Genomic DNA, 23,779 nt, shown 5'->3' on the forward strand with positions numbered 1-23,779 from the left:
ACCCCACAAAAGAGCTGGTTGGCCAGACTTTGTTCAAGCAAGGAAGATCTGACGCACAAGATTTTCTTGATTAGCATCAGTTGATTGCGGAGAGTAGATATTCAGCTTAGGTTTCATGGATGACATTCTTCTGGTGTGATCAGTTTCATGGAAGCAAGGAACTTGAGTATGAACTTAACCGCATTCAATACCCTTTAGGAGGGCAATCGCCACGGCTTGGATTAGAGTTGTCGATTGCTTCGATCATCTGTGCTTATTGAACGACAGTATCCCTTGTAAGTTGTAATCTTTATGCTCTGCTGGTATCCGATGGGCTCGGGTAGGAGCAGTAGGATCAGCGATCATTGTTTGCCCGGTGATTTCTGCCAAGCAAATCGTAGTGAATTCCAGATCTCATTGCTTACATTGGTAATTCATTACCCATTCTACTGCATGAATAAATGCCATGACGATCCTCGCGCATCTCTTCTTTTTGGGCGATCTGCAAGCCACATCAGACTACAGAGTGCGCCCCTTACTTGCTGATCACATTCCAATAGTTCCACGCAGTCAGTGGACCAGTCACTTTCAAAAGCATCATCCTTTGGTGATCTACCAACCCGCCAATTGAGTATCAATTTGAAGATGGAATTCTGAATTATTCACCAGAATGGCCTCCTTTAACAGTCGAGTTCAGTGTATTCATGCCCTTTATAAGTGAGGCTTCTTTCATTGAGCACACACGAAAGACTTATGGACTTCGATGAAGACTCTGAGAGTGGACTGATTAATCGAGTATCATGGCTTGAGACTGGGATTACTGAGGTCAAGTAATTGAGCTCGAGTCCAAATTTGGTAGATAATGCTGGCAACATGCGAATTCCTCTTGTATCAACCGAAAAGTGTCGAGGCAGCCAGTTGAAGGCTTCTGATCAGAAAGTCTTTTGGAACAACCACTTTTGATAAAGATCAAGTGCCACTTCAGGCTGATCTAATGGAACCTGCATTGCGTTAGCCTCCGTAAACTCAGTTGCTATCACAATTTGCACTCACCATGTGTCCAGCTTTATCTACCGTGACAAACGCGAAGCGCTGTTTGCCAAAGACCCCGTTGGGGACAGAGGCAAAGACTTCCTTGAAACTCCCAGCCTTGACTTTGCTACCACCTACGCTCGAGTACCAAGGTTTCAGATCTTCTGAAGTAAATGGTGCCTGTCCATTCCAACGTAGAGCATCCGCCCACCTTAAGTTACCTGCGGTGTTGCACGCAAGGTCCAAGTTCCCATTGTATATCAACACGTCTACTCCATGTTCCAATGTGTACTTGATATCATTCATGACATTGCTGTACAGATCAGTGGTAGCCTCGAACGCGGAAGCAACTTCCTTGGATTCAATGGAGAATTTCAGGACAGCTTCCGGAACACCAAGAGCAGCCCAAGTGCTAGGCTTATTGATGTATTTCTGAATCTCGAGAGTTTGCGAGTAGCACAGGTGGTCCACTTCACAGATTCGAGTGACTGACAAGTATCAGCACATTGTTCGTTTGAGAAGCATCGAAGTCCAAGCCTTACTATCAAAAGGATCACGTCCCCCTACATGTGACTCGTTGTGGTACAGCTCCTTTATGACGCCACAAACTGCATTCGCAGCTTTGCATAGAACCTCGTCTGGATATCGATAGCACACCTCATAAATGCTGATACATCTAGGCAGGTTCTCTGAAATAATTTGGCAGCGGGTCTGGTTGAAAACAGGCTCGACAACGCCTGGCTTCGTCGTGCAAAGCGTCTCGTAATATCCGTATAGTGTGTCGAGGGGCGAAACATAGCCGTTCCCGATCAGGATCGATCGAAGTGGAATCTCAGGCGTTTCAGGGACCTGGTTCTGCCGAAGTATCTCTCGTGACAAGGTAGGAATATAATGCCCCTTCAAGATACTGTTAGAGTTAAATGGCCAACTAATTTTAATGAAAAAAAGGAACATACAGCATAACTCTCCCCTGCTATGTGGAAGGGAGTTTGTCGGCGTTCAGGGAAGACTTCCGTCATGAAGATTTGCAGAAAGATATACATATCTTCTGCAGCCATTTCGGAAGTCGTTGGGATATCCATGTGAGAATCCACATACGAAAGCCCTGTTCCTACCGGCTGGTCGACAAATATCATCGATGAGTTTCTTGTCCAAGAATAAGGGTTTCTCTCTGTGTGGTTGCCTCCGGTCTTGATACGACAAGGACCTAATTCCAGCATTAAACCTGATCCCTAGTTAGTCACACTGAATCGATTCCCTTTACAAGCAATGGGGAATCCCCACCAACCAAGCTGCTTACGCCAGGTCCTCCCGTCAACCACAATGTGAGCGGATCAGTCAGGGGATCGTCCAGGCTGTCAAAATACCCTTCCATCGCATGGTCAGCAAGAGTATGTGTCTACTCGTCTAAGAACTCACAAAAAAATATATGTTTTCCGTGAAATTCAAGCCATCCAGTGTACTGCTTCGACCCTGCGTCGCAGACTTCGTCATTCTGCTCTTTGATCCGGATCGAATGCGAAGGAAATGCAGGGCTTCTGAACGTCGTAAACGACCCATCTTCATAATCGCAGGAGAGTAGAGCTTGAGAGCCCTCTGTGACTGCTACTGCTCCCTTTGCAAGTGCGAATAAACCAGCAAATGGCCACTCTGCGAGCCAGCGTCTCATGGTGACTTTTCGGGAGGCCCGGTCGAAGAGAAGAAGAACAGCCAGAAAACCACCCGAAGAACAGGCATATTGCTCAAATTAAAGAATTAGCGAGCTCAAGATCATATGTCAGGATGTGTGTCTTGCTGGGTTGTGTTTGTGCCATGTTCAATTCGGTGTTGGCGCTAGCGGTGGACATTCCCAATCGGGTAACTGAGAACGGCCACCTCGTCGAGAATCGAGACGTGCTCTCTTTTCTCGCCTCCCACATCTCTGAGACTAAAGCCCTCTCAATGGATGATCGACGTGTTGTTGGCGTTGTCATACGATGGGAATCAATGTGGAAATTTTGCACCAATCCATTGGGCCCTATGGCAGAAAAGCTTAATCTGGCCCCGTGTCTTTTTGCCCACCTGGGCGCCTCCTGCTTGTTGGGATCTGCCTGTTGGGTGCTCAGGCATGGCTGACTCTGAACTTACTCAATTGGGCAATTTGTATAGCAAGATTGGGTCTACCTATCTGCGTACCCTGCTCTTGGTTGTGCTATGTGGCCGGTCAAGTCTGGTGTGGAGCCAGAAGGTAAAGATCAAGGGGAATCATCTGTGAGTGACCGCGTGTGTCTATTGATTTATAAATCTCTTTAGTCCAAGAGGGAATAGGCACTTCCTCAAGAACTCTGCTTCTTTGTTGCATGCAGTTCTCAATGTCTCGCCCTTGGGTATAAGAGTGAAAGCACATTTAGTCCTGCTCTTCATACAATTTCCTCACAACATATCCATATACTGATCATTATGGCGATTCTCTCCCTTTCAGGTGAGCTTAGCATGCTAGTTCTAGCTGGGCGGTGCACGCTCATTTACATTGCCAACATTATACATCTTTTATGTCGACGAACGCTGGCAAGTCCAATGCCATTGAGTCCAGCACAGATACTCTGGGGGATATTAGGGTTTCTTTCTGCCCTGACATGTGCAATCTCTTCCTTTGCCTCTCTGTGGGCTGAGGAGACGTCTGATAAGAAGTCAAGGATTATTACAGCCTCGCTCTGGGTAAACTCTGCCAATGATATAAATGAATAAGGACTTCACTAACTTCTCAGGTAATCATATCACTATTTCGAGCTCTCTACCTGGCGCCAACGCCTTGTCAATTCCTTTTCCTAAAAGCCGCAACATCTCTCAGTCTATCCATCTATCTCACAGTAGATGTGCCCCAGCGGTTATACCCAATGATATGGCTTCAAGTCCCGTCAGGTCCCAGACTGTCCTCGTTGGATATAGTCCAGCTAGTGGCGAGCTCTACATGTTCGGTTCTTGTTCCTATTCTCTCTTCAAACTTGAACACTTCGATTAAGGGTGCATATCACCCTCAATATACATGTTCGCTTCTCTCCAGATGGTGGCTTTATACTTGGGTCAGTCCCTTGGTGACACTCGGCTACGAACAAAACGGCTCCATCAACAAGGAAGATCTCTATCCTCAGAGAAACGAGGCTTCGGTAGAGACTTGGCAACAAGCCTATGCGAATTGTTGCCCGGAATCTTTGCCTTTCAAGTTCATTCTCTGGAAGTTGTTTCGAATGAGGCTAGCTACGATGGCACTATTTGCAGGCCTGTGTGGCTTCTTCGAGCTTCTAGGGACGATCGGGCTACATCAGCTTCTTCTTTTCCTTCAAAGCCCATCTGAAGCCAAACTTCAACCCTGGTTCTGCATCACACTATTTGCGGTGTCGCCGATCATTCGTGGTCTATGCATGCAGACTTTCGAGTATTTTGCTACCCACACAATAGGAGACTGGAAGTCTCTTATCGTGGCCGCTGTATATCAGAAAATGACGATGCTTGAGGCAGATGCAGATATTAATGTTGGGCAATTACAGAGCATTATATCAGTCGATATTGACAGGTTGGGTACACTTCGATACACCGCAATGACGGCATTCATGGTCCCCGTTGAATTCATCACGGCCTCCATCCTATTATACAGGGTTATGGGATGGTACTATGTCCCCAGCCTGCTATTTCTTCTTGTCACTAGATATCCTCTCTCCCGATTCATAATATCGGAACAAACCAAAGCTCAGTCAGCCATCGTGCGGGCAACCGATAGGCGGATAACACGAACAAGTGAAAGTATACGGGCTCTATTAATGATCAAGATACTTGGAAACGCACAGTCTTTTATAAGGAGGATTCTCGATGAGAGGAAGCAAGAGTTAGATGCTATCTGGCTGAAGATGCGTGTCATCATTCTCTCAGAAAGCCTTTCCTCTTCATGCTCCTTTCTGGCAATGATCCTCAGTCTATGCCTTTTCATCTTCGCAGGGAATAAACCTTTAGCACCGGATATCGTCTTTACGCTTGTCGCTGTATTCAATATTATTAAGAGTATGCTTACCTTGAGTGTACTTGGTGCTGGGCAGTACGCGCAAGCGATGGTGAGCTTGCAACGATTAAGTGACTTTATGGACCGAAAGACTTCCCCGGTGGTCACAGACAAAACCCAGCTTACGATGCAGGCTCAGAGAATAGACCGTCGGGTTCCCTCATGTTCTACAGTGCAGGTCCTCGGGGAGTTCAATCACACTCAAGCCAGCCTTGACGTCGAGTTTTCCAAGGGCGGACTCAATGGGATTACGGGTGATACTGGGTACAGCCATCACTATCTCCCTTTTCTTTATTGTTTTTCGAAAGACTTACTTACATCTGCAATCTAGGTCAGGAAAAACTTTATTGCTACACTCATTGCTGCTTGGTAGATTTGGAAACCAAGGCAGCACAGGGCTCGGCAAAGCACAATTCGAGCCGATTGCCTACGCATCTCAAGAGCCTTGGCTTTTCCGAGGCAGTATCAAGGACAACATTGTATTCGGGACTGCATATGATCAAAAGCGCTACGAGCGGGTCATTAGAGATTGCGCGCTGGAGAAAGATCTTGCAGCTTTCAAGGACGGTGACCTCAAAGAGGTAGGTGAAGGTGGCCGCAGTCTCTCTGGAGGTCAACGTCAGCGGGTGTCCCTTGCCCGAGCAATGTATACGAACGCAAATGTTGTCATATTGGATGATATCCTCTCGGGGTTAGATCCGAGCACCTTTGATTGGGTGGTGACGAAATGCATCTTCAGATCGGAGCAACGGAATCGCACAATGATAATGGTTACGAATAGTCAGAAAATACTCCAGATGGCTGATCTAGTCATCCACATGGAGAATGGCAGAATCGCTCAAGTTAAGAAGAATCTCAGCACCAAAAACAAGCAAAGCGTGCCCGACACGGACTATGTCGATTGTTTGTTTCATGATCAGCCAGAAGCCTCTGAAACAATATCTGCAACTTTTGCAAGTACCGAGTGCAGCGACGACACGGGCCCGATCTCTGCGGAGGCATCAAACGAATGTCCTGATTTTTTGCGAGTGAGCAGTTTGAGATATGGTAAGTTTAGCAGCATTATCCATTTCCAGGTAATAACCCTTCCAGGCTTCAAATACCTTCGGTCATTCGGCAGTCGGCCATTCGTCACTTTAGCAGTGATTTCTGCCGCAGGAGCTCAAGCCTTGGAGATCGGGCTCCCAGCATGGCTCTCGATTTGGAGTGCTATATCAGTGAGAAACGAAAAGGAAGGTATGGATGGTTTTTACCTAGGAATTTATACAGGTATGACGTCCCCTTCTGATCACATCGGGCGGCAAATGCTGACTACAAGAGCAGGACTCGGTTCAGCGCAAATAGCGATCCTGGCAGTCTCGCTGTTGTTGCTATACTCGGGTGCTTGGCGATCTAGTCGTGACAAACATATGGAAATGATTTCCGCAATTTTCAGCACCACTTACACTTGGATCTGGAATACCCCAGTGGGACAGGTAATCAATCGTTTCTCGTCCGACGTCGCAAGTTTGGACGACACACTGTTCAGGACTTTTCGTCCAGTTTTGGACACATATCTATCAATTGGCCTCCGAATTCTCGCCGTAACATCGCTTATACCACTCTTCTTTCTGCCCTCTGTCATGCTGTCTGGGTTTGCAATCTACGTGGGCTACCGTTACCGTTTTGCAGCAACCGCCGTGAAGCATATATACGCCGCTAGTCTCACGCCGCTGCATCACAGTATTGCGGAAACTGCGTGGGGCCTTAGGACAATACACGCATTTCGTGCCCAGGGGATGCTACAGAAGCGCTTCAATGCGGCAGTTGAGCACCATGTCCAGGCATGGAATGCCGTCAGTGACCTTCAAAGGTGGCTGGCAGTACGGATGGATATTTTCGTCGCTTTGATATCATGCTCGGCGGCAACATTAGCCATCTTGCGGCCGCATTCAAGTGCACCTGTTGTTGGTCTTAGTTTGACCCTCACAACCGGCCTCTGCACGGCTCTACTTTGTAGGTTCTCTCTGTCTGACTGTTAGTGGTTGTATCGCTAACTATCAAGATCTGGTTTATCTCTCGAGTCTTCTGGAAGTGGAAATGGCCAGTTACTGCCGTATCGAGAACTATATCCAGGAACTCCCACAAGAGGTTTCTTCCTCTAAGCTTGACGCCTGTGCAGTAGAACATTGGCCGACACAGGGATTGATATCCATTGAGAACTTCGGAGCCAGCTATGCATTGGATGGAGATGAAGTTCTCAAGGATGTCAACTATAGAGCGAATCCCGGCCAACGAACAGCTATTGTCGGTCGCACAGGAAGCGGAAAGACTTCCTTGGCACTGAGTCTGCTACGGCTGACGACTAGGACGCGTGGATCCATATCCATTGATGGCGTTGACATTGAATCGGTTCCAGTTGAAAAGCTACGGCAGAGCATAAGTTTTATCCCTCAGGATCCCACACTGGTTGATGGAACAGTACGTTTCAATCTGGACTTCAACAGAGAGTATGACGAGGGATATCTGCAATCCATCCTGGATGACGTGGCGGGTACAAGGAAATGGAGGCTGGATGACACGGTCGAACAGAATGGGAGAAATTTCTCACAAGGCGAGAGACAGCTCATTACCCTCGCACGAGCTATGGTGAGCAAACACAAAATTCTCATCATTGATGAGGGGACCGCTAGTCTGGACAAAGCGAGCGAAGGCCGTATCATGGCTGTCCTTCGGGACCGCTTCAGCGAATGTACGGTCATGGCCATCACGCACAGGTTACACAGCATTATCGATTTCGACCAAGTCCTCGTAATGGGCGATGGCCAAGTGCTGGAGGCGGGAAATCCTTGTCACCTTCTTGAAGGAGGGGAAAGTCTTTTCAAAGCATTGTATCTGCAGCAGTGTGGCACGGATGCTGTGATTAGTGGCAATCTCAGCGACTGTCGCCAATCATAAGGTATTATTTGCGTTGGCATATCCAAGACATGAGCCCCTTGGAGAATCTGCAGGCTATGCCTCTCCTCCAAAAGCAAAGGAAAAAAAGAAAAGAAGGTAAGCCAGTCAGAATGTAGGACAAGAATTTTGCATGGTGCGGTGCTTACCTCCGACGTACCACAGTAAGCACAAACATTTGGGGGCCTCGACTCCTAAATACAGATGTTCAAGCCACCAAAATTCTTGAGTGCTGGAACAGAAAGTCTAAATTGAGGAGCAAACGATCACTGCGTTTGCCTCGCTTATGTTTACGGGGGTAGAACAAAGAAAAAGGCGACACAAACTCGCTGAGATTGGACTTGTCACATTCCTTCCTTCGGTGTTCATCCCAGCCTGCCTAGCGTGGCATCTGCGGGCCTATCTGGTGACTGCAGCGTGGATCGTTCGCTAGTCCGTCGATCCCTTGCGCCTAAGCTGTTTGGCGTCCTTCCGATAGACTCGACTAGGGTTGTAGTTGGCATAGCTTGACATAGCTCAAACGGTTTCGACGTCCCAAGGGAGATGAGCGTGATCTTGTATAAGCATCAGCTTGTTACATCCCGTTTTCATGTCACAGAAACAGAGCACTCTCTGTCCGCAGCACTTCAGTTCTGAATAGTATTGTCCTCCCCAGTTCAAAGGCGATCTGCTCCATACTACCCAGTTCCTTTCCTTGTTGCTGCGATGCCCCTTGCTGCTTCGCAAGATAAACCTGTTAGAAAGCGCAATGTCGTCTCGCGTGGTCGAACCGGCTGCCTGACTTGCAGACGCAGAAGACTCAAGTGCGATGAGACGAAACCAGGGTGTAACAATGTGCGAATCTCATTCGGGTTGTTGGCTTCCTGCCTGTCCACTTCCAATGCTAACGGCCATATCAGTGCAGACGTATCAACCTTCCGTGCGAAGGATATGCTCAGAGGATTACTTTCAAGGACCAGACAAAGCTCGTCGTTGCAAGAGTGACAGGCAGGCCAGTAGGGAAGAAAGGGCGGTCGTCGAGCTCTAAGGATGAGGAGTATGACGAGCCAACAGGCACATTGCCGAATTCCAGCAGCCGGAAATCGATCGGCGTAAGGGGACCACCTTCTCCCCCGTCGTCCGAGAACTCAGAATCATGTTCTCCAGTGGAACCCAAGCAGGAAGATACGAAAGCAACTCCTCGACGAGATTCAGACACTCCGACCGACTCTGATCCTGAAATATACTCTGAGATTAAATCTGACCAAGGGCATTTAACGCCTGAATGGCCCGATGTTCTCCATACAGCCCCAGATTCAGTGATGGTGATGCACGACGGCTACTTGACGCCATACTCGCCAATGTCGGCAATAAACGCGCTCTCGCCGCGCCGTATCCTGTTCAATTCATCTCTCTCCCTTCTTGGAGCGTTTGAGTTTCCGGAGGATTACACGTATTATGAATACTCTGCCAACGGTCATCTATCGGGACTTTCAAAAGTCTTGCCTATATCAGAGATTCTCAAATCACAAGCCATGTCCCACCACGTCTATAACGCCGCCATGGCCCTAGCAGCTCTCACAATGTCGAGTTTCGAGCCATATTCGAGAGGCTCGATCAATCTACGCCATCACGCCTTTCATCATAGTCTCAGGGCTATCCAGGGCTTGAATGCAGAGTTATCCTCGAGCAGCGCGAGTCGATCGTGGAATCACGATAGAATTCTTTCATTGTTCGCCACAACCATGTTGCTTGCCAATTTTGAGCTTCAGCGGGGTGCCTTGCTTGCATGGCGCTCGCACATGCAGGGTGCCGCATTATGCCTTAATACCGGATACAAAAAGCTTATGCAAACTCCGGCAGGAATGCTGTTGATCAGGTCTTTTGCGAGAATGGCACTTTTGTTGCGCTTATACAACAGAGACTACTCAGTTACCTCGCCGGAAACTATGCCCACGAAATTGTCACGATGGCTAGATCTGCTTTTGAAGCAATCGTCGCAACTACGGGACAGGATGTTGTGGTTGGTAGAAGAGGTAACAGCATTGGAGATACAGAAACGTCAGGAGCCCGAATTGGATAGTTTCTGGTCTAGCAAGAGTTCGGAGCTCCTTTGCAAGCTGGATAAATGGCGGACGGAAGTACCAATTGACGAAGTTCCCGTGGATGATGACAATAGCGGAGCTTATCTGACGATATCTTCTTCTGATCACGCATCTTTACTCCGTGTATCTGCGCTAGTTTTTCCCAATGCCAGGGACCCTTGCACTTCAGCCGTCAATTACGCAGCGTATCTCTGCACGAGCATGCGGGCGCGTACGCGTTATCTTCCAGATTCAGGACGTATAGTTCCTCCTGATGCGGAGCGGACCGCACTCACCATATGCCGGATTGCAGCAGGGATACCGCCCACGCGGTTCGGCGAGTCTTTCACGCACAGCTATGGCATGCTCCCCTCGGTAGTCGGAGCCTACCGGTGGTCGACGAACCCGGGACTGCGCAACTGGGTCAAACATTGGTTGGCAGGTTATCGGGGGCCGCGAGAGGGAATCTGGAACGTTCAACAGACGCTCAAGCTTCTCGCGACGATGGACAGCCTGCCGAAGCCAGGTTGGCACTTTGTTGCTATGAAGGTCATTGACGAGCCGCAAGAACCATCGTCAGATCTCGACGAAGCTCATAGCAATGAGCCGTTCAAGGTAGTCTTGCAGGCCAGGGTCCAAAATGGAACTTCCACGAATGTCTTTGTTGTCAAGTAGTAGATTGTCTTTCCGCTGACGAAGGCGCCTTTGGCGAACAGTATATTGCGCCTTGTGCACCAAATCTAGAATCGCCATTGTCGCTGGCAATTGTAGGGCGTCCTGGTCGACGCTGCTGCATATCGCTTGGCAGGTTCCTAACAGAGGTCCCATTGTTGGACAATTCGAAATTCAAATTCTGGCGAGAATTCGTGACGTCGGGATCTTAAAGAAGGGCTAGACCAGTTGGGCACCCGGGTGTTATGCTTGATTGGGGAAAGGCCGAACTGTTCATATGACCACCTTTACCTTAGCGAGCTCCATGATCCAACGACACTTTCCTCCCGCCGAATCCTTTCGAGGATTTCAACGCCACTATCTACGCCACTACAGTCCTTTTTTCACTCCTGGTTTCTTCGTGCATCATCTCTATCTCTTCCGCTGATATCTCCTGTATTGTTACATTATCATGGAACTAAATCAAGACGCACAATTGTTCATGTGACGAGAGGACCCTCGCATAGTCGATTAAATACTGAATAGAGTGGGGATCGTCAGAGGTCATCCCAGGTCTTGATCCTTCATTGCCTCTGCCCCTGGACTCTGATTACAGCGAATCAAACGACAAAATTTGGCAAGCCAAGATGCATGTTACTAATACGGAATAACGTTCCATGGGCTCTCCCTTGAACAGCCGTGGGAAGTCATTCAGATTATTGGCTTACGGCTTGCTTTAAGCTCGCTGAGCGCTTCCGTTGGTCCACTTCTACAAGCTAGCAACCATTCGGAGATGGACCGCGTTTGAGACAACTCCTCGATCAAGCAGACACTTCATTCGCTGCGTCCCCCAGCTAGGCCGTTCCTAGCTTTTCTGCTTTTTGGCGATCAGCAGAAGGGTTCTTCAGCCGCTCAACTTGCTCAAGATCGGAAAGTTCAGGATGACCGCCGAGTGCGGTGGAGTAACGGATCCTTTCACCTTACTTCAAGCTCAAAAGTGGAACGAGTAGGAGGGAAAATCTGGCAAGCCTCACGAGAGGACAATAATACCTCTCTAGACAGAAAGAGCATAGAGAACGGAGACTACGCAAATATCTGTTTCTTGCAACCCTTTTCTCTCCACTTCGATCATTACTGCCCTGGCAACTACCGCTCCATCGCACACATCTTTTGATTTCTCCTCCATCATAAAGGTCCCATTATTGCCCGCGTGATGCTTCGTCTGGAATCGTTGAAGTCATATCGATCGTGATAGTCTGCGCATACACCGTACCAGCCTTAAGAGAGCATGTAGCAGCCAAATACTCAAACATGGTTGGGGTCCCACGAAGCACTGGGTGTCAGATTTGCATCAAGAGACGCATTAAGGTTTGATTCCCTTTTAGCTTACAACCCCATCTACCGACTTGATAACTAACAGAAACAAAGTGTGATGGATTGCGGCCTGAATGCTCTCAATGCCGTAAATATGGTGTTCAGTGTCCTGGTTATGCAAAAGTCCGCAAATTTATGGACGAAGGACCCGTGGTCAAGAAGCGATATGGGCAGACTGCAAATCTAACCAATGAGCACGAGATCCAGGAAATAAGAAGAGAAGAGAGTCTGGCGCATCCACCTGATTCAATCGACGAGCAGATTTTCCCTTCTTTAGCCGCAAAGTCGATGACTCGGCAACAGCCTGCAGTATTCCGTGACTTCGTCCTCACGGCATTTCCCCGCTTTTTCGGTCTAAACAAATATCGCGTTCATGTTCCTTGGGCAGTGTATGTAGCGGATGTTTTGGGGACAACTCCAGCTCTGGATGCAGCCGTTTTCTGCATCACGTCCGTTTTCATGGGACGTTCAAATCATGACGTCGCCCTGCAAAAGGCCAGCCGAGAGATGTACTCGAAGGCTTTAGTCTCCTTAGGAGGCATGATCAGACATGACAAGATCATGCGCTCAAGGGAAAGCGTTAGCACATCCATCTTACTCAGCCTATTTGAAGCATACTCTCAGACAAGAGAGGACTCCTGGGCTCAGCATGCCGCTGGAGCTGCTCTGCTGATGTCCATGCGCGGGCCGAAATCCCATCTGACCGGGTTCGATCGCTGCCTGTATCTTTCCTTTCGCAGCTTTCTCGCTGCCGCTGCGTTCATCGAGGGCAAGCCGTGCTTCTTCGAAAAGCCAGAGTGGCAATCCCTGATCGACAAGATCCGAAAACAAGACATGGCCGATCCACGAGCGAATGCAACGATCTCGGCCATTATTGACGTAACGGATCGATTATTTATGGAAGTCGTCAAGATTCCCGGCCTGATGTACCGGGTCAACCGACACCTCAATGCCTCTCCGCCAGCATCGCCCTCGGAATCAGAACAGCTGATTTCGAGGTTATACCACTGCAAAGAGAAAATACACGGTTTAGCATCTGAGCTGCGCCTCGTTGTCTCCGTGCAGGGCCATAGAAACACCCACGGTAAATTATCCCTCATAGGACCCATTCCGTCCACACTACCGCAAAGTTTCGCAAATGGCGTGCTGCGCGGCACAAAAAATTGCTTCAAAATCCTAGATCTTCTGTTACACAATCTCATGGTTTCTCGACACGACAACTACTCGCCTTACGGCATCATAGGCACCCCCGATGGGCCCGGGTCATTATCGTCGTCATCATCTCGTATATCAGCCCTGGAGTCAATGCCGAGTGAATCCTACTTCGACGAACCCAGGATCATATCCTTCCACATCGTCTCCAGATTTCGCGATTTTGACGACGGCGTGAGCTTCCCTCTGTCTGAGGGTATACAAATGAGTCCGGTGGACAAATGGTTGGATCAGGTCGCTTCGTCCATGGGTATGGAAGCCTTTGAAGTCGTCATCGAGGATAGGATCGACGATAGTTGTTCGAGCCTAGACGTGGAACCGCCGTTCGAACATGCCTCGGCGTTGCCAGTGAGAGAGAAATCGGTGTTCTGACCCTTGCAAGGACTCGGTTTCCAAATCAGAGCGGTTGGTTTACTTCGGCGGCTGCTCATCGGATAAACTAAATTCAGGGCGTTGGTCCCCTAATCGAGCCTGGAACCTCGGTAGGGATCCTTGAAGGTTCGCTCGACTGAATTAAGACGGCCAGTGCCTTACTTGCTCGATGTGCTACTGCACCAGTGTCCTACGATGTTGATCAGTCTACTCGGCACAGGGGGTCTTTGTCTGAAAGTTATGAACTGACTTTATCAGTCCCACGTAGATTGTATACACATATGCACACACATTCAACTGAATCGCCAAACAATCATTCATCGAAACCCTTCCTATTACCAGAAAGTCACACAACCACCATGACCATTTTGCGTGTTTCAGAGCTCGATTCGGTGCCAACGTCTAGATCATCTGATCGTCAACAATGCAACCATACGCCACAACGCACAAATCCAGACCAATCAAGCTTTAAACCCCGGACTCCAGCGAATAACCAAGAAACAAGAGACGAATCATTAAACTAATGGTAGCGCAAATGCAGCAAATTGATGACGGGCTATTCATGACTGGGGGTATGTAATATGGCCTTGCCCAAGACCAAGAAAATGAAAGAGAGGAAAGCGGTTGAAGAAGTCAGCCAGCACGTCGAAGGAAAAAGGATAAAGACAAGCAATTTCGTTCACTTGACGCGTGTGGGACTCCCTGTGCTACCGATTCGGCCGCTGATCTTGCGAACGCCTTTGGAGGCACTTCTGCTGTCGGTCACTCGCCGAGGGCTTGTACGAACTTTGGTGACCGAAATGGCGCCACTTCCGCTCTTACTGCTCAAGGGTGTCTTGGGTGCAGCATGTCCAGCTTCCCCCCAATTCTCTCTGTCCTCGTGGATGTCATCTGTCAAGGTGTAACTGGCAGTCACTGTAGCAGAGTAACTGACAGATCGCTGGCTTGGTGATGCCACGGGCGATCGAGAGGAACGCTTGGCCAACATGCGCAGTTGGATTTCCTCTTCACTTTCGCTGCTGTCATTGCTGAGACGGGAGCTGCGCTGCCTGGTGTGCTCTTCAGTCTTGCTCATGTCCTTGTCGACAAGGAGAGTGCCAGAAGTGGTGCGTGCATATGGATGATGACGAGAGTCCTTCCGGTGGGACTTGCGAGGTTGGCCAGGAGTTGGAGCAGGAAGGTACTCTTCGCTTTGCGTTCCGGCACCCTCGTTGTGGTCAATCTCTCCAAGCGCGGAACGCTTAGAGTGGCTATTGTTGGGTGGTGTCGCAATCGGGCCGTTGTTGGCACGTTGCTTGGTGGATGCTCTTCCAGGTGTAATCGGTGCTGGCTGCATCTGGGCCAGCTCCTCCTTCATACTATCCTCAAACCACCATTCGCGGAATGAGCCCTGATTCAGGTGCAGCCAATGTTGCTGTGGACCAACCACCATGCCGGGACGCATGAATCTCATGAAAGCGATGATTTCGTTGGCGGTGAATCCGTACCGGTAGATAAGATAGGCACCAATCAAGCAACCGGTGCGACCCAGACCAGCCTTGCAATGCACCGCGATTCCCTTATTTTTGACTGTGATCATCTCGTGTGCCATCTTGATGAATCTTCGAACCAACGGCAATGGAGGACAAGTACCATCTTCAAATATCATATCGATGTGGTTGATTCCCAAAGCTGTGAAGTATGACGGAGAGTACAGCTCTGAGTTCAGTCGCACAACGAGACCCACATTACGCGTTGCGAAATGCGCCAGTACGTTTTTGAATGGAAGTGGTAGCTTCGATGAGATGACCTGGGAAACTGTTGATGGCAACGCAGCGTATTCAGGGGTGTTGGAAGGGATTGGTGCAATAGGTTCATGTTGTGGGGAGGCGAAGGCGAGGAACTGAGGGGTGATCCAGTTGAAGTCACCCATGTCGACACGTTCGAACTTCTCATATCTAGCAAGATCCGTCAGTGTGCGCTCAAAAGATCATCCGTCAGCCGTATACATACTCTTCAAGGCTGAAGCTGCTCAGACTGCAAAGCGACTGTTCCTTCGCCTTCCATACTCCATACACTACGTCCTGGATTGTCAGAGTGAAATCTGCCTGACTGTATCCCGCATCGCGGAAAGGCATGTACGGCGGATCAGCCTGTGCGATTGGAGCCAAGGCAAGATGTGGCGGCCAAGACTGGATGAGAACCATATAGCAAGCGACAAGGCATGCTGCGTTGGCACGACTCCGTGGATCGCTCTTTGAGTAAAAGACCACCGCGCGATCTTTGTTCGCCGGTTCGCCAAGAATCTCGTGGAAATGGACCGCAAAGCGATACAGATGTCCTATATGAAGAGGACCGAAGTCTGCATGGAAGGAGTTGTAAAAAAGAGTATCGTCTGCGGTGAAATACACAGGGTACCGCTTCTTGCTAGGCGTCTGGGGCTGGCCTCGCGCGGATCGTTTGCTGGGAGATTTGGATTGTTCGAGAGGGAAGGGGAACGGAGCCTTTGGATCGGGTGGGGAGTCGTAGGAAGCGAGGTACAGGCGATCTGCGATTTCAAGTGGTCAGAATGCTTGTCAGACAGTGTGAAGTTCATATTGGACGAGACAACTTGTCGGGCTCCTGTGACATTTTCTCGACAGATCGGACCAAAACAGAAGCACGAACCTTGGATATACTCGATCACCTGGCCCGGGCCGCCCATATATCCAGACATTGTGCTCTTCAGATGACAAACACTCGAAAGCAGCTAGCTTATGCACTTTAAATAAGATGGACAGCCGAACGGAGTGAGGGCTGGACAAGATAATGTCTCTTCACAAAAAGGCACCGCACCGGCTCGAAGTGCTTCTCGCGGCCGGTCAATGATTAGAATAATAGAGAAAAAGGACGATGACAATGTATCCAATCTAAACAATCATGATCCGGCTCTTTGTCAACTCTTGCCCGATGAATGGCCTTTCAACCCACAATGCAGGTAGGGTAAAGATAAGAGGCAACAAGGCCCACGGAAGAGGATGATATACAAGACGGATTATGGAGAGATTGCGGATGAGGGGTTTAAGAAGGATAAACTCTAGGGCAGAGGTAGAAGCGAGGAGGAGAGAGAGTAGTAGATAATGTTTCGGAGGCCGCACGAGACGGAGGAGAAAGCCAGAGCTCGAGGCCGATGAGACCGTTTGGGCAACTGCGATGCACGCTAAGTGGCCGCTGTTATGTTATGATGCCCTTAAAGTGGCTTAGTGCCGGCAGTTGGCAGGACAACAATGCAGTTGCCTCAGGCACTGACCAAAAAGAAAACATCTTGGCCGCCATGCTTATGTAACCGACAGTGTTTTGCCCCACAAGCAAATGAAGCAAACAAAACAATGCAAGCCACAACCAAAACACACAGCCACGTCTAGTCCTCCAATTTCAGCCTCGCAGTTTCTGAGCAGACTGCAGAGACACCAGCGATCAACTCGGAGCTGCATGTCTTGAGACTCTGGGATAATTTGCGTTTTCCGGGTTCCGGATAGTAAACAACATACATTATGAATGATCGAATCTCGCCCGTGCTGTTTCTATGGGCTGTGAGTCCCATGTCACTCACATGCAGCGGTTGACGGTCCTTCAGATATATAGCTCAGTCATCACTCGCTTGTGGATGGCTCCTGACGGTAGTCCTGCATCACCATTCTTCTCCGATTATCGACAACTGTAGCGCCTGTCTGTCTTTTAATACACATTCTGCCATTTTCATCTCCTTGGATATTCACTTGGAACTCGACCCCAAGGCCTCATATCTACCGCGGCAACGCACAGCGCAGATCAGGTGTAAAGTAGAAAACACTATGAACAGTGGCTGCAACCGGGTACAATATGATGTGAATGATTTTTCTGGTTCTATTGTTTGTCACTTTGTTGTACCAATTACCTCTAAATGGAGCTCCGCGTCGTCAGACAAAGAAAGCTAAATGTAACCGCAAGCTGTCAGCTGCCTCTCCGATAGGAGAGCTTGACCATTCAGATGCACTGATCGGTTGATCAATTGCCATGAACAAGGATATATAAACCATCTGTTGCACCTTTGCAATGATACCTCAAGCACATCACTTAGAGCAGTCGCCTTCGAATCTGTTGTCTTGGCTGAGCTGAGCGATCACATACCCAATCAATGTACCTCAAGGGAATCGTCTCTTCGCTCACCAACTGAGCGCTGGGTATTGGCGCGGAACGTCTCCCTGGAGATTGCGACCAGGTCTCCAGTTCACGCTCTCCATGTCGCGAAGAGTATGGGCTCGAGCCCAACGGTGACTGTCGTCTGAACCGAAAATGCTGTTGTGGTCGCTGCTGCATCGCTTTATGATGGCTTGTGAGGAACGTCTTATGCTGTTTTGCCGTTTTTGGGCTAACAGGTGTACATCAGTGATTTCAGGAAGATACGGGTGGTTCGGCAAGAAGCTGTCACAGTGGGAGAGGACGCCGGGCAAGGATGGTGGTATGTCGCTGACAGAGAATCACAATGCCCGAATGTTGCAATTCTTTTTCATCAAGCCCATGGTATTCGAGATAATGTTGCGTAGTGTCCTAGGAAACTCGAATAGATTGTGGATTGAGAATCTTGATGTGGACTAGATGTCCCGGGGTCATGTCAGCAGTTAAATGTATGAACGAAAAGGGAAAGGAATGGGATGACGGATTGTTTTCAACAAGAGTTTCGGGTTGAAATCAGCCAGTATAACTGAGAGATTTAGCTGCTGCGAGTGTCAAATGAGATGCAGCCGAGCAAGAAAGATAATACAGATGACATCTTACCAAGGGGAAAGGCGTTCAGAATGCCCAACAAGAAGAGTACATGGCGACCTGGGCTCCAGCAGAAACGGAAGTCTAATTTCAAAGGTAGCATGATACCCAAGGAACTCAGTTTGTTGAGGATGAGCTGGTGAACAATGAAATACGGGTAGCAAGTCAGAAGGGTGCAACCTACAGAAGACACTGGCTAGGACGGCGATGGCTATGAGGTCGTATTGACAGCTACTAGATAGAGGACGGAAATGTTTGTTCTTGTCAGACGACCGTGCGGACCATGACCACTGCTGCTAAACTCAGGACAATACCGGCCTCTTGAACAACGAGTCCAAGTGTTTCGTGATAGCATGTCTTGAAGCGCGCGTAACTGGAACCTAAGGCATAACACCTCCAAGCTGCATCACCAGAAGGTTAGTACAACATCTCCAGAGTGCTTGGTTCTCCTCAGAGAGTAATAGAGATATTCATTATCTGCCATGAGAATAGCGAGTCTCATTTTGCGCTTCTGGTGCTGTCTTTTATTTTAACAATATATTCAGCGTCTGAGTCGATCCATTTGAAATTAATTCATGATATCACTGATACCAAGTGAAAATGAGTAAAGATATAAAATTATGATAGACATGATGAAGATCTCTTTGTATAATTCAGTCTAACTGACACGATGGCAATAGTCCCTTGATCATGCCTTTAGTCCGTTCCTGAGTTCTGATGCAATTCCCTTCAGTAGGTCAGCATTGTTTCACTGGCCATCGAAGCAGAGGCTGTAGTCTAGTCTACTGAGTATCGATCCTTGACTCACAAGCCAAAACAGACAAAGACCATGAAAGAATTAGAGTTAGTCCAATCCCTCGTGTCTTCGAACTCTATTATGAAAGTGGAATGGATATGATACCTGGTCCTCCTCTCCGGCCGCGAAGGGTTACTCAATTGCGGCCAACTCCGAAGGTTCACGACATGACTATCACTGGGGAAGAGATACATTAGACTTCGCTCGTTGCTCTGGGTGGATTTCATGATTCGTCAACTGGAATATTTTCCCAAAAGTCGAACTGCGACGTCCCGAGAGGTGGAGCAGATCAGCAGGGATAATGCGAATACTAGGTAGCTAGTCCCTGAGGGTTTGCTGATCCAATTCCCTCTTTTCAGCCTTTCCATCCTCACATCAACAATCATCCTCCTTGAGTCTTCTTAGAAAACAACAACAATTTGAATAGATGACAATCTGTTGTCATATGAGGCGTAAAAGATGTGGCGTTCTCGGTTGAAGGCTTAATAATCCTCCGATCAGAATCCTGCAGAGCTAATGACTTGGACAACTAGGGGCAAGTTGGCAACAATAATAACCAACTGACGATCGTCCAGCTAATCCACACTATTTACGCTCAAGGTTCAAGTTAAGCAATCCGTTGACGTTTATTTGAATTCTTTCTCCAATCCATGGTGGCTCTGCGGAGATGTTCATGAGGGATCGACATTGTTTTAAAATGAAAGCATTGTGAAATCCCCACGCGCTTTGCCTCAACGTCCTCCGCAGGGTCATAAACGAGGCCCAGCAACTGGGTTGCTACTGCGACTATTGAAGTTACCTCATTGAAACGAAAATAATACTCCGGAATGACTGCTCAATACCCGACATTTCCGTCTATACTGCTGTGTTCATGAGTTGGCAAACATCATGAAAATCAAGTTTGACTTCAGTCCACATCTCTGAGAAGACAAAATTGAGCGTGCAGGCCAGCACGACATTCTGCGATGATAATAACTGCGCTGCAAGCCTTGCTATGGCCTCTTAACTTTCTATCGTGGATAAACCGGTGCCCGTTAGAATGGACCTGGTCTGCATAGCACGCTTTCGGTGCAATCGTTTGATAGTCGTCGTCCCAATCGGGCGCCCCTAGGCCACTGAAAGGTTTACTTCCTTCGGACTCAGATTAGCTTGTGCGGGGCCATGTTGGAGTGTAGTGACTTCATTCAATAATAACCCGAGCACACGTTTCAGTGAAGCAAGCAGACTAGATACGAGCTAGCCTAGTAGTGCTGGCAATAGTGGAACGTGAGTTGAGAACATCACTTCTCCGTGTCGATCGCTGTCGTCTTCGAGCTGCTAGACTAGTATGTAACAGACGGCTTTGGATGTGATGACCTATCACTCACATCTCTGGCCATGATGCCCCTGATCTACACGTGGAATCCGAGGCAGCTCATGAGCGGACGAGGTCCACGACAGGAGGGAGGTGATCTGCTCTGGGAGGGAAAACCTGCATATAAAACGACGCCTTGCTCTGCTTCAAGTCGTTTTCTTCTTCCTCCTCACACCAGCCAAATCCACTCTTTCCAGTCAATCATTTTCAAGGCCTGCTTTCAGCGACCATCCACTCCTTTCCCACAACTCTCAGTCACTCATTTAATTCCTAGTCTTTAATCAAAACCAACCGTCACCATGAAGTTCACTGGAATCGTCGCTTCTCTGGCTGTTGCCAGCTCTGTCTCTGCTCTGGCCATCCCTCAGACCCCTGTTGATGCCACCCTGAGCAAGCTGAACAATGCCCTCAACAATGTTGAGGGTCTCGTCGGTGGTCTCCTCGGCGGCGTCTGCCAGGAGGTCGACCTCACCCAGGTCCAGACCGGTATGTCCTTTACTGAAACAACCTCTCCGAAACATCCAAAAGCATAGTCCGGCCTCGCTAATCCCAATTCTGTCCATTAGAACTCACCGACATCAAGGGCCAGCTGACCAAGCTCGTCCCTGTCTCTGTTGCCAGCAAGCGTGATATCGTGGGCACGGCTAGCAATGTTGCTATGCCCGTCACTAATGTCGCTGGCGGCGCAGTCAAGACCGTTGAGGGTGTTGCTAAGCCTGTCACCGATGTCGTCGGTGGCGCTGTTGGCACCGTCAAGGACACTGCTGGCGGCGCTGTTGTCACCGTTAAGAACATTGCCTCTGGTGCCGTCGAGACTGTTACCGGCAGTATGTAGTCAACATCCTTGGGCAGAAATCAATGCGGCTAACACGAATAATTAGCCGTCGGCGTCAACATCCTTGCGCAGAACCTGGTCAGCAAGGTTAAGAGCGGTAAGTAACTTTTTCCGTCAGTAATTTGCATCTACTGATTGCGTCTTTAGGTGTCCTTGACGCTGCCGGTGTCGAGAACGTCCTCAACACTATCGGCCAGGCTGGTAAGTTGCCATTCTCAAACAGTGATGGCCAAGCTTACTAAAGGCGTCCACAGGTGGTCTCTCTCCTACTTCCATCACCTCCATCCTCGCGGGGCTCCTTTAAATCCAATACCTACCTTTGTGAAACGCATTACGTACGTCGAGAAACCCCGGGATACCATGACCATGTGGGTGTATAGCGCGACTCTTTAACTTCACGCTTTCGGTTCGATTTGATCTGCCAAACGGCGCTGGATCTTGTGGATAAGCTTCATGTACAGTACCTTGTCAACTTCATAACCTTTTATGTCCAACCTCGTTTAAGAGTGTCGAAGACAAATCTTCCATTAGTCGTAGGATAGACTTTAGCCATAGTGTACCATCTCATTAGCTATCTGCCAACAGAGCCTAGCCAACCGTCAAGCTAGAGTTCGTTGCTGAAATGGTGTGAAAATGTGGTGAAAATATGCCCTCATTGACTGCACTTCACAAATATGCTGACTCATCTGCTACTCCCAAAACCTTCCCCGCCTTACTCTCTCTAACATTCAAGAATCATAGAGAATCATACAAAATCATACCGAACAGTAGTCATTTTCATATTCACATAGTCGGTTTGAATTGATTTCCTATTGACTTCATCATGGCTGCCAACGAATCGACCAATCCTGAATTTCCTTATTCACTGTAAAACTCCTCCCCCAGCGTGCCTATCCATGAACACACCCCACTAACGAAATCCAAAACTAAAAGAACAATATCCCTCCCCCTCCCCAGCAACCGCCTCGCCTCCTCTGCCCTCCAAGCCCTCGAAGTCGACGCCGAACTATCCCCCTTCGTCCGCCGCAGTTTCGCCCTGAAATGTCCAATTCAGAAGTCCACCACTGACGAGGACGACGCGGCGAAGACAGTCCTTGAGACGACGTACCGCGCTACGACGAATCGCATGCTTCGTGTGGCTGTTAACGGGTTCATGGAGAGCTTGGGGGTAGTTCTCGGAGTTATGGAGGAGCTCGATGTGGATGTTTTGAGTGAGGAGATAGAGGAGGAGGAGAAATGAGGCGTGACTGCTACGAAGAAGCGATGAGAGACCCGATCATTTGTCGGTCGTAACGCACTACGTGAGCAGCGCCTCGCTATTATCGATCAAGGCGATCCGGTTGGCTCCCTGCGTTCATGCTCCTGGGATCGCTTGGGAGAGACCGAACTGGCCAGTCTCCGCTGCGATGGCCCAGACATTTGAAGTTGCCAGAGTGCAGAAGGGTTGTCCGATCGGACACAGTTTACCCAGTGCGAGAATGCACGGAAGTACATGGGCCGAATGCTGTTGGGTTATCCAAGGGTTTTATGCTCAATCAACGATCCTACACTTGAAAAGACGCTACGGTACCGTCGAGTGTCGTGTGACAGTTGTTGAGAGAAATCTGCTTGCATTCTTGTTGGTTGTATGGTTCCTCGGTGAACGTGCAAGAAAGCTGTGAAATCTGATATGCGAGTTGTCGAACGATCTATTGGTCAATTTATGTTTCCAGATTTCTACCATGCAAGACAATGTGGCAGTGCCTAAGAGCAACTGGGCGTGCCCTCAACATTCTAAATCTCATGACACATGCATGCATTAATTCATAAGACGCTTCATGTAGCAACCTTTACATATATTATGCAGTGGTCGCAGTGATAATGATTTTTGTGACTTAGAATATGAATGGCTACGAGTGAATCGTCAAGACATTAATAATCCGTGGTTGCAATAGTCTTGGCCCAGCCTCTGCAGAGATCAATAATCCGATGTCTAGAACCGTCGCGATGACAAAAAGTCAGCGAGAAGAATTCGGAACCGCAATATCCGTCTTATCTTAAGACTAATGTAAATGATTTGGAATTGGTCGCTGATCTTTGTCTGGTACCGTAATCTGATAATTATCCCTCAATGGGACGATGACATCGTCATCGGCATCGGATGGTCTCACGTCCGACTGCGCCCCTCTCAGGGTCTCAACGGACATGCATTTATATACAACGCGACGGCCCACCTTCCGATCTGCCTCGGTTCTCCGATGATCTAGAATGGTATTAGTAGTGCCTTCACTATCGACTTCTTCCATTATATTTCGCTGTTCCTCCTTGAGATATATTTCGCGACCAAGTCCTATAAACAGACTTCCCAACACTCAAACGTCCCTTGTTCGATATCCTAAAT

At 48.7% G+C, this 23,779-nt stretch overlaps 7 protein-coding genes across 7 annotated transcripts; 5 read left to right on the plus strand and 2 right to left on the minus strand.

The window, feature by feature from the left end:
* Window positions 1-911: 911 nt before the first annotated feature.
* Window positions 912-2,680, minus strand: cp7 (putative carboxypeptidase Y; the record flags this gene model as incomplete). Its single annotated transcript, XM_043268899.1, has 6 exons — window positions 912-980; window positions 1,033-1,499; window positions 1,554-1,908; window positions 1,968-2,236; window positions 2,296-2,379; window positions 2,431-2,680. 6 exons carry the CDS (start codon window positions 2,678-2,680, stop codon window positions 912-914), a joined length of 1,494 nt encoding a protein of 497 aa, XP_043124834.1.
* Window positions 2,681-4,949: 2,269 nt separating this feature from the next.
* Aspvir_005687 (putative ABC transporter) lies at window positions 4,950-7,981 on the plus strand (the record flags this gene model as incomplete). The annotated part of the gene is made up of 3 exons (XM_043268900.1): window positions 4,950-5,308; window positions 5,376-7,039; window positions 7,089-7,981. The coding sequence occupies 3 exons, from the start codon at window positions 4,950-4,952 to the stop codon at window positions 7,979-7,981; spliced, it is 2,916 nt and encodes a 971-aa protein (XP_043124835.1).
* Window positions 7,982-8,683: 702 nt separating this feature from the next.
* Aspvir_005688 (uncharacterized protein) lies at window positions 8,684-10,716 on the plus strand (the record flags this gene model as incomplete). The annotated part of the gene is made up of 2 exons (XM_043268901.1): window positions 8,684-8,812; window positions 8,878-10,716. The coding sequence occupies 2 exons, from the start codon at window positions 8,684-8,686 to the stop codon at window positions 10,714-10,716; spliced, it is 1,968 nt and encodes a 655-aa protein (XP_043124836.1).
* A 1,287-nt stretch (window positions 10,717-12,003) lies between these two features.
* On the plus strand, window positions 12,004-13,650 carry Aspvir_005689 (uncharacterized protein; the record flags this gene model as incomplete). The annotated part of the gene is made up of 2 exons (XM_043268902.1): window positions 12,004-12,060; window positions 12,121-13,650. The coding sequence occupies 2 exons, from the start codon at window positions 12,004-12,006 to the stop codon at window positions 13,648-13,650; spliced, it is 1,587 nt and encodes a 528-aa protein (XP_043124837.1).
* Window positions 13,651-14,329: 679 nt separating this feature from the next.
* On the minus strand, window positions 14,330-16,345 carry cdcA (phosphoprotein phosphatase CDC14; the record flags this gene model as incomplete). Its single annotated transcript, XM_043268903.1, has 3 exons — window positions 14,330-15,587; window positions 15,643-16,177; window positions 16,297-16,345. 3 exons carry the CDS (start codon window positions 16,343-16,345, stop codon window positions 14,330-14,332), a joined length of 1,842 nt encoding a protein of 613 aa, XP_043124838.1.
* Window positions 16,346-20,863: 4,518 nt separating this feature from the next.
* On the plus strand, window positions 20,864-21,703 carry Aspvir_005691 (uncharacterized protein; the record flags this gene model as incomplete). The annotated part of the gene is made up of 5 exons (XM_043268904.1): window positions 20,864-21,050; window positions 21,131-21,391; window positions 21,446-21,496; window positions 21,547-21,600; window positions 21,654-21,703. 5 exons carry the CDS (start codon window positions 20,864-20,866, stop codon window positions 21,701-21,703), a joined length of 603 nt encoding a protein of 200 aa, XP_043124839.1.
* A 519-nt stretch (window positions 21,704-22,222) lies between these two features.
* Window positions 22,223-22,639, plus strand: Aspvir_005692 (CTAG/PCC1 family protein; the record flags this gene model as incomplete). The annotated part of the gene is made up of 2 exons (XM_043268905.1): window positions 22,223-22,266; window positions 22,333-22,639. 2 exons carry the CDS (start codon window positions 22,223-22,225, stop codon window positions 22,637-22,639), a joined length of 351 nt encoding a protein of 116 aa, XP_043124840.1.
* Window positions 22,640-23,779: the final 1,140 nt, after the last annotated feature.

Source organism: Aspergillus viridinutans (genome assembly GCF_018404265.1).
Source record: "Aspergillus viridinutans IFM 47045 DNA, scaffold_3, whole genome shotgun sequence".
Classification (NCBI taxonomy): Eukaryota; Fungi; Ascomycota; class Eurotiomycetes; order Eurotiales; family Aspergillaceae; genus Aspergillus; species Aspergillus viridinutans.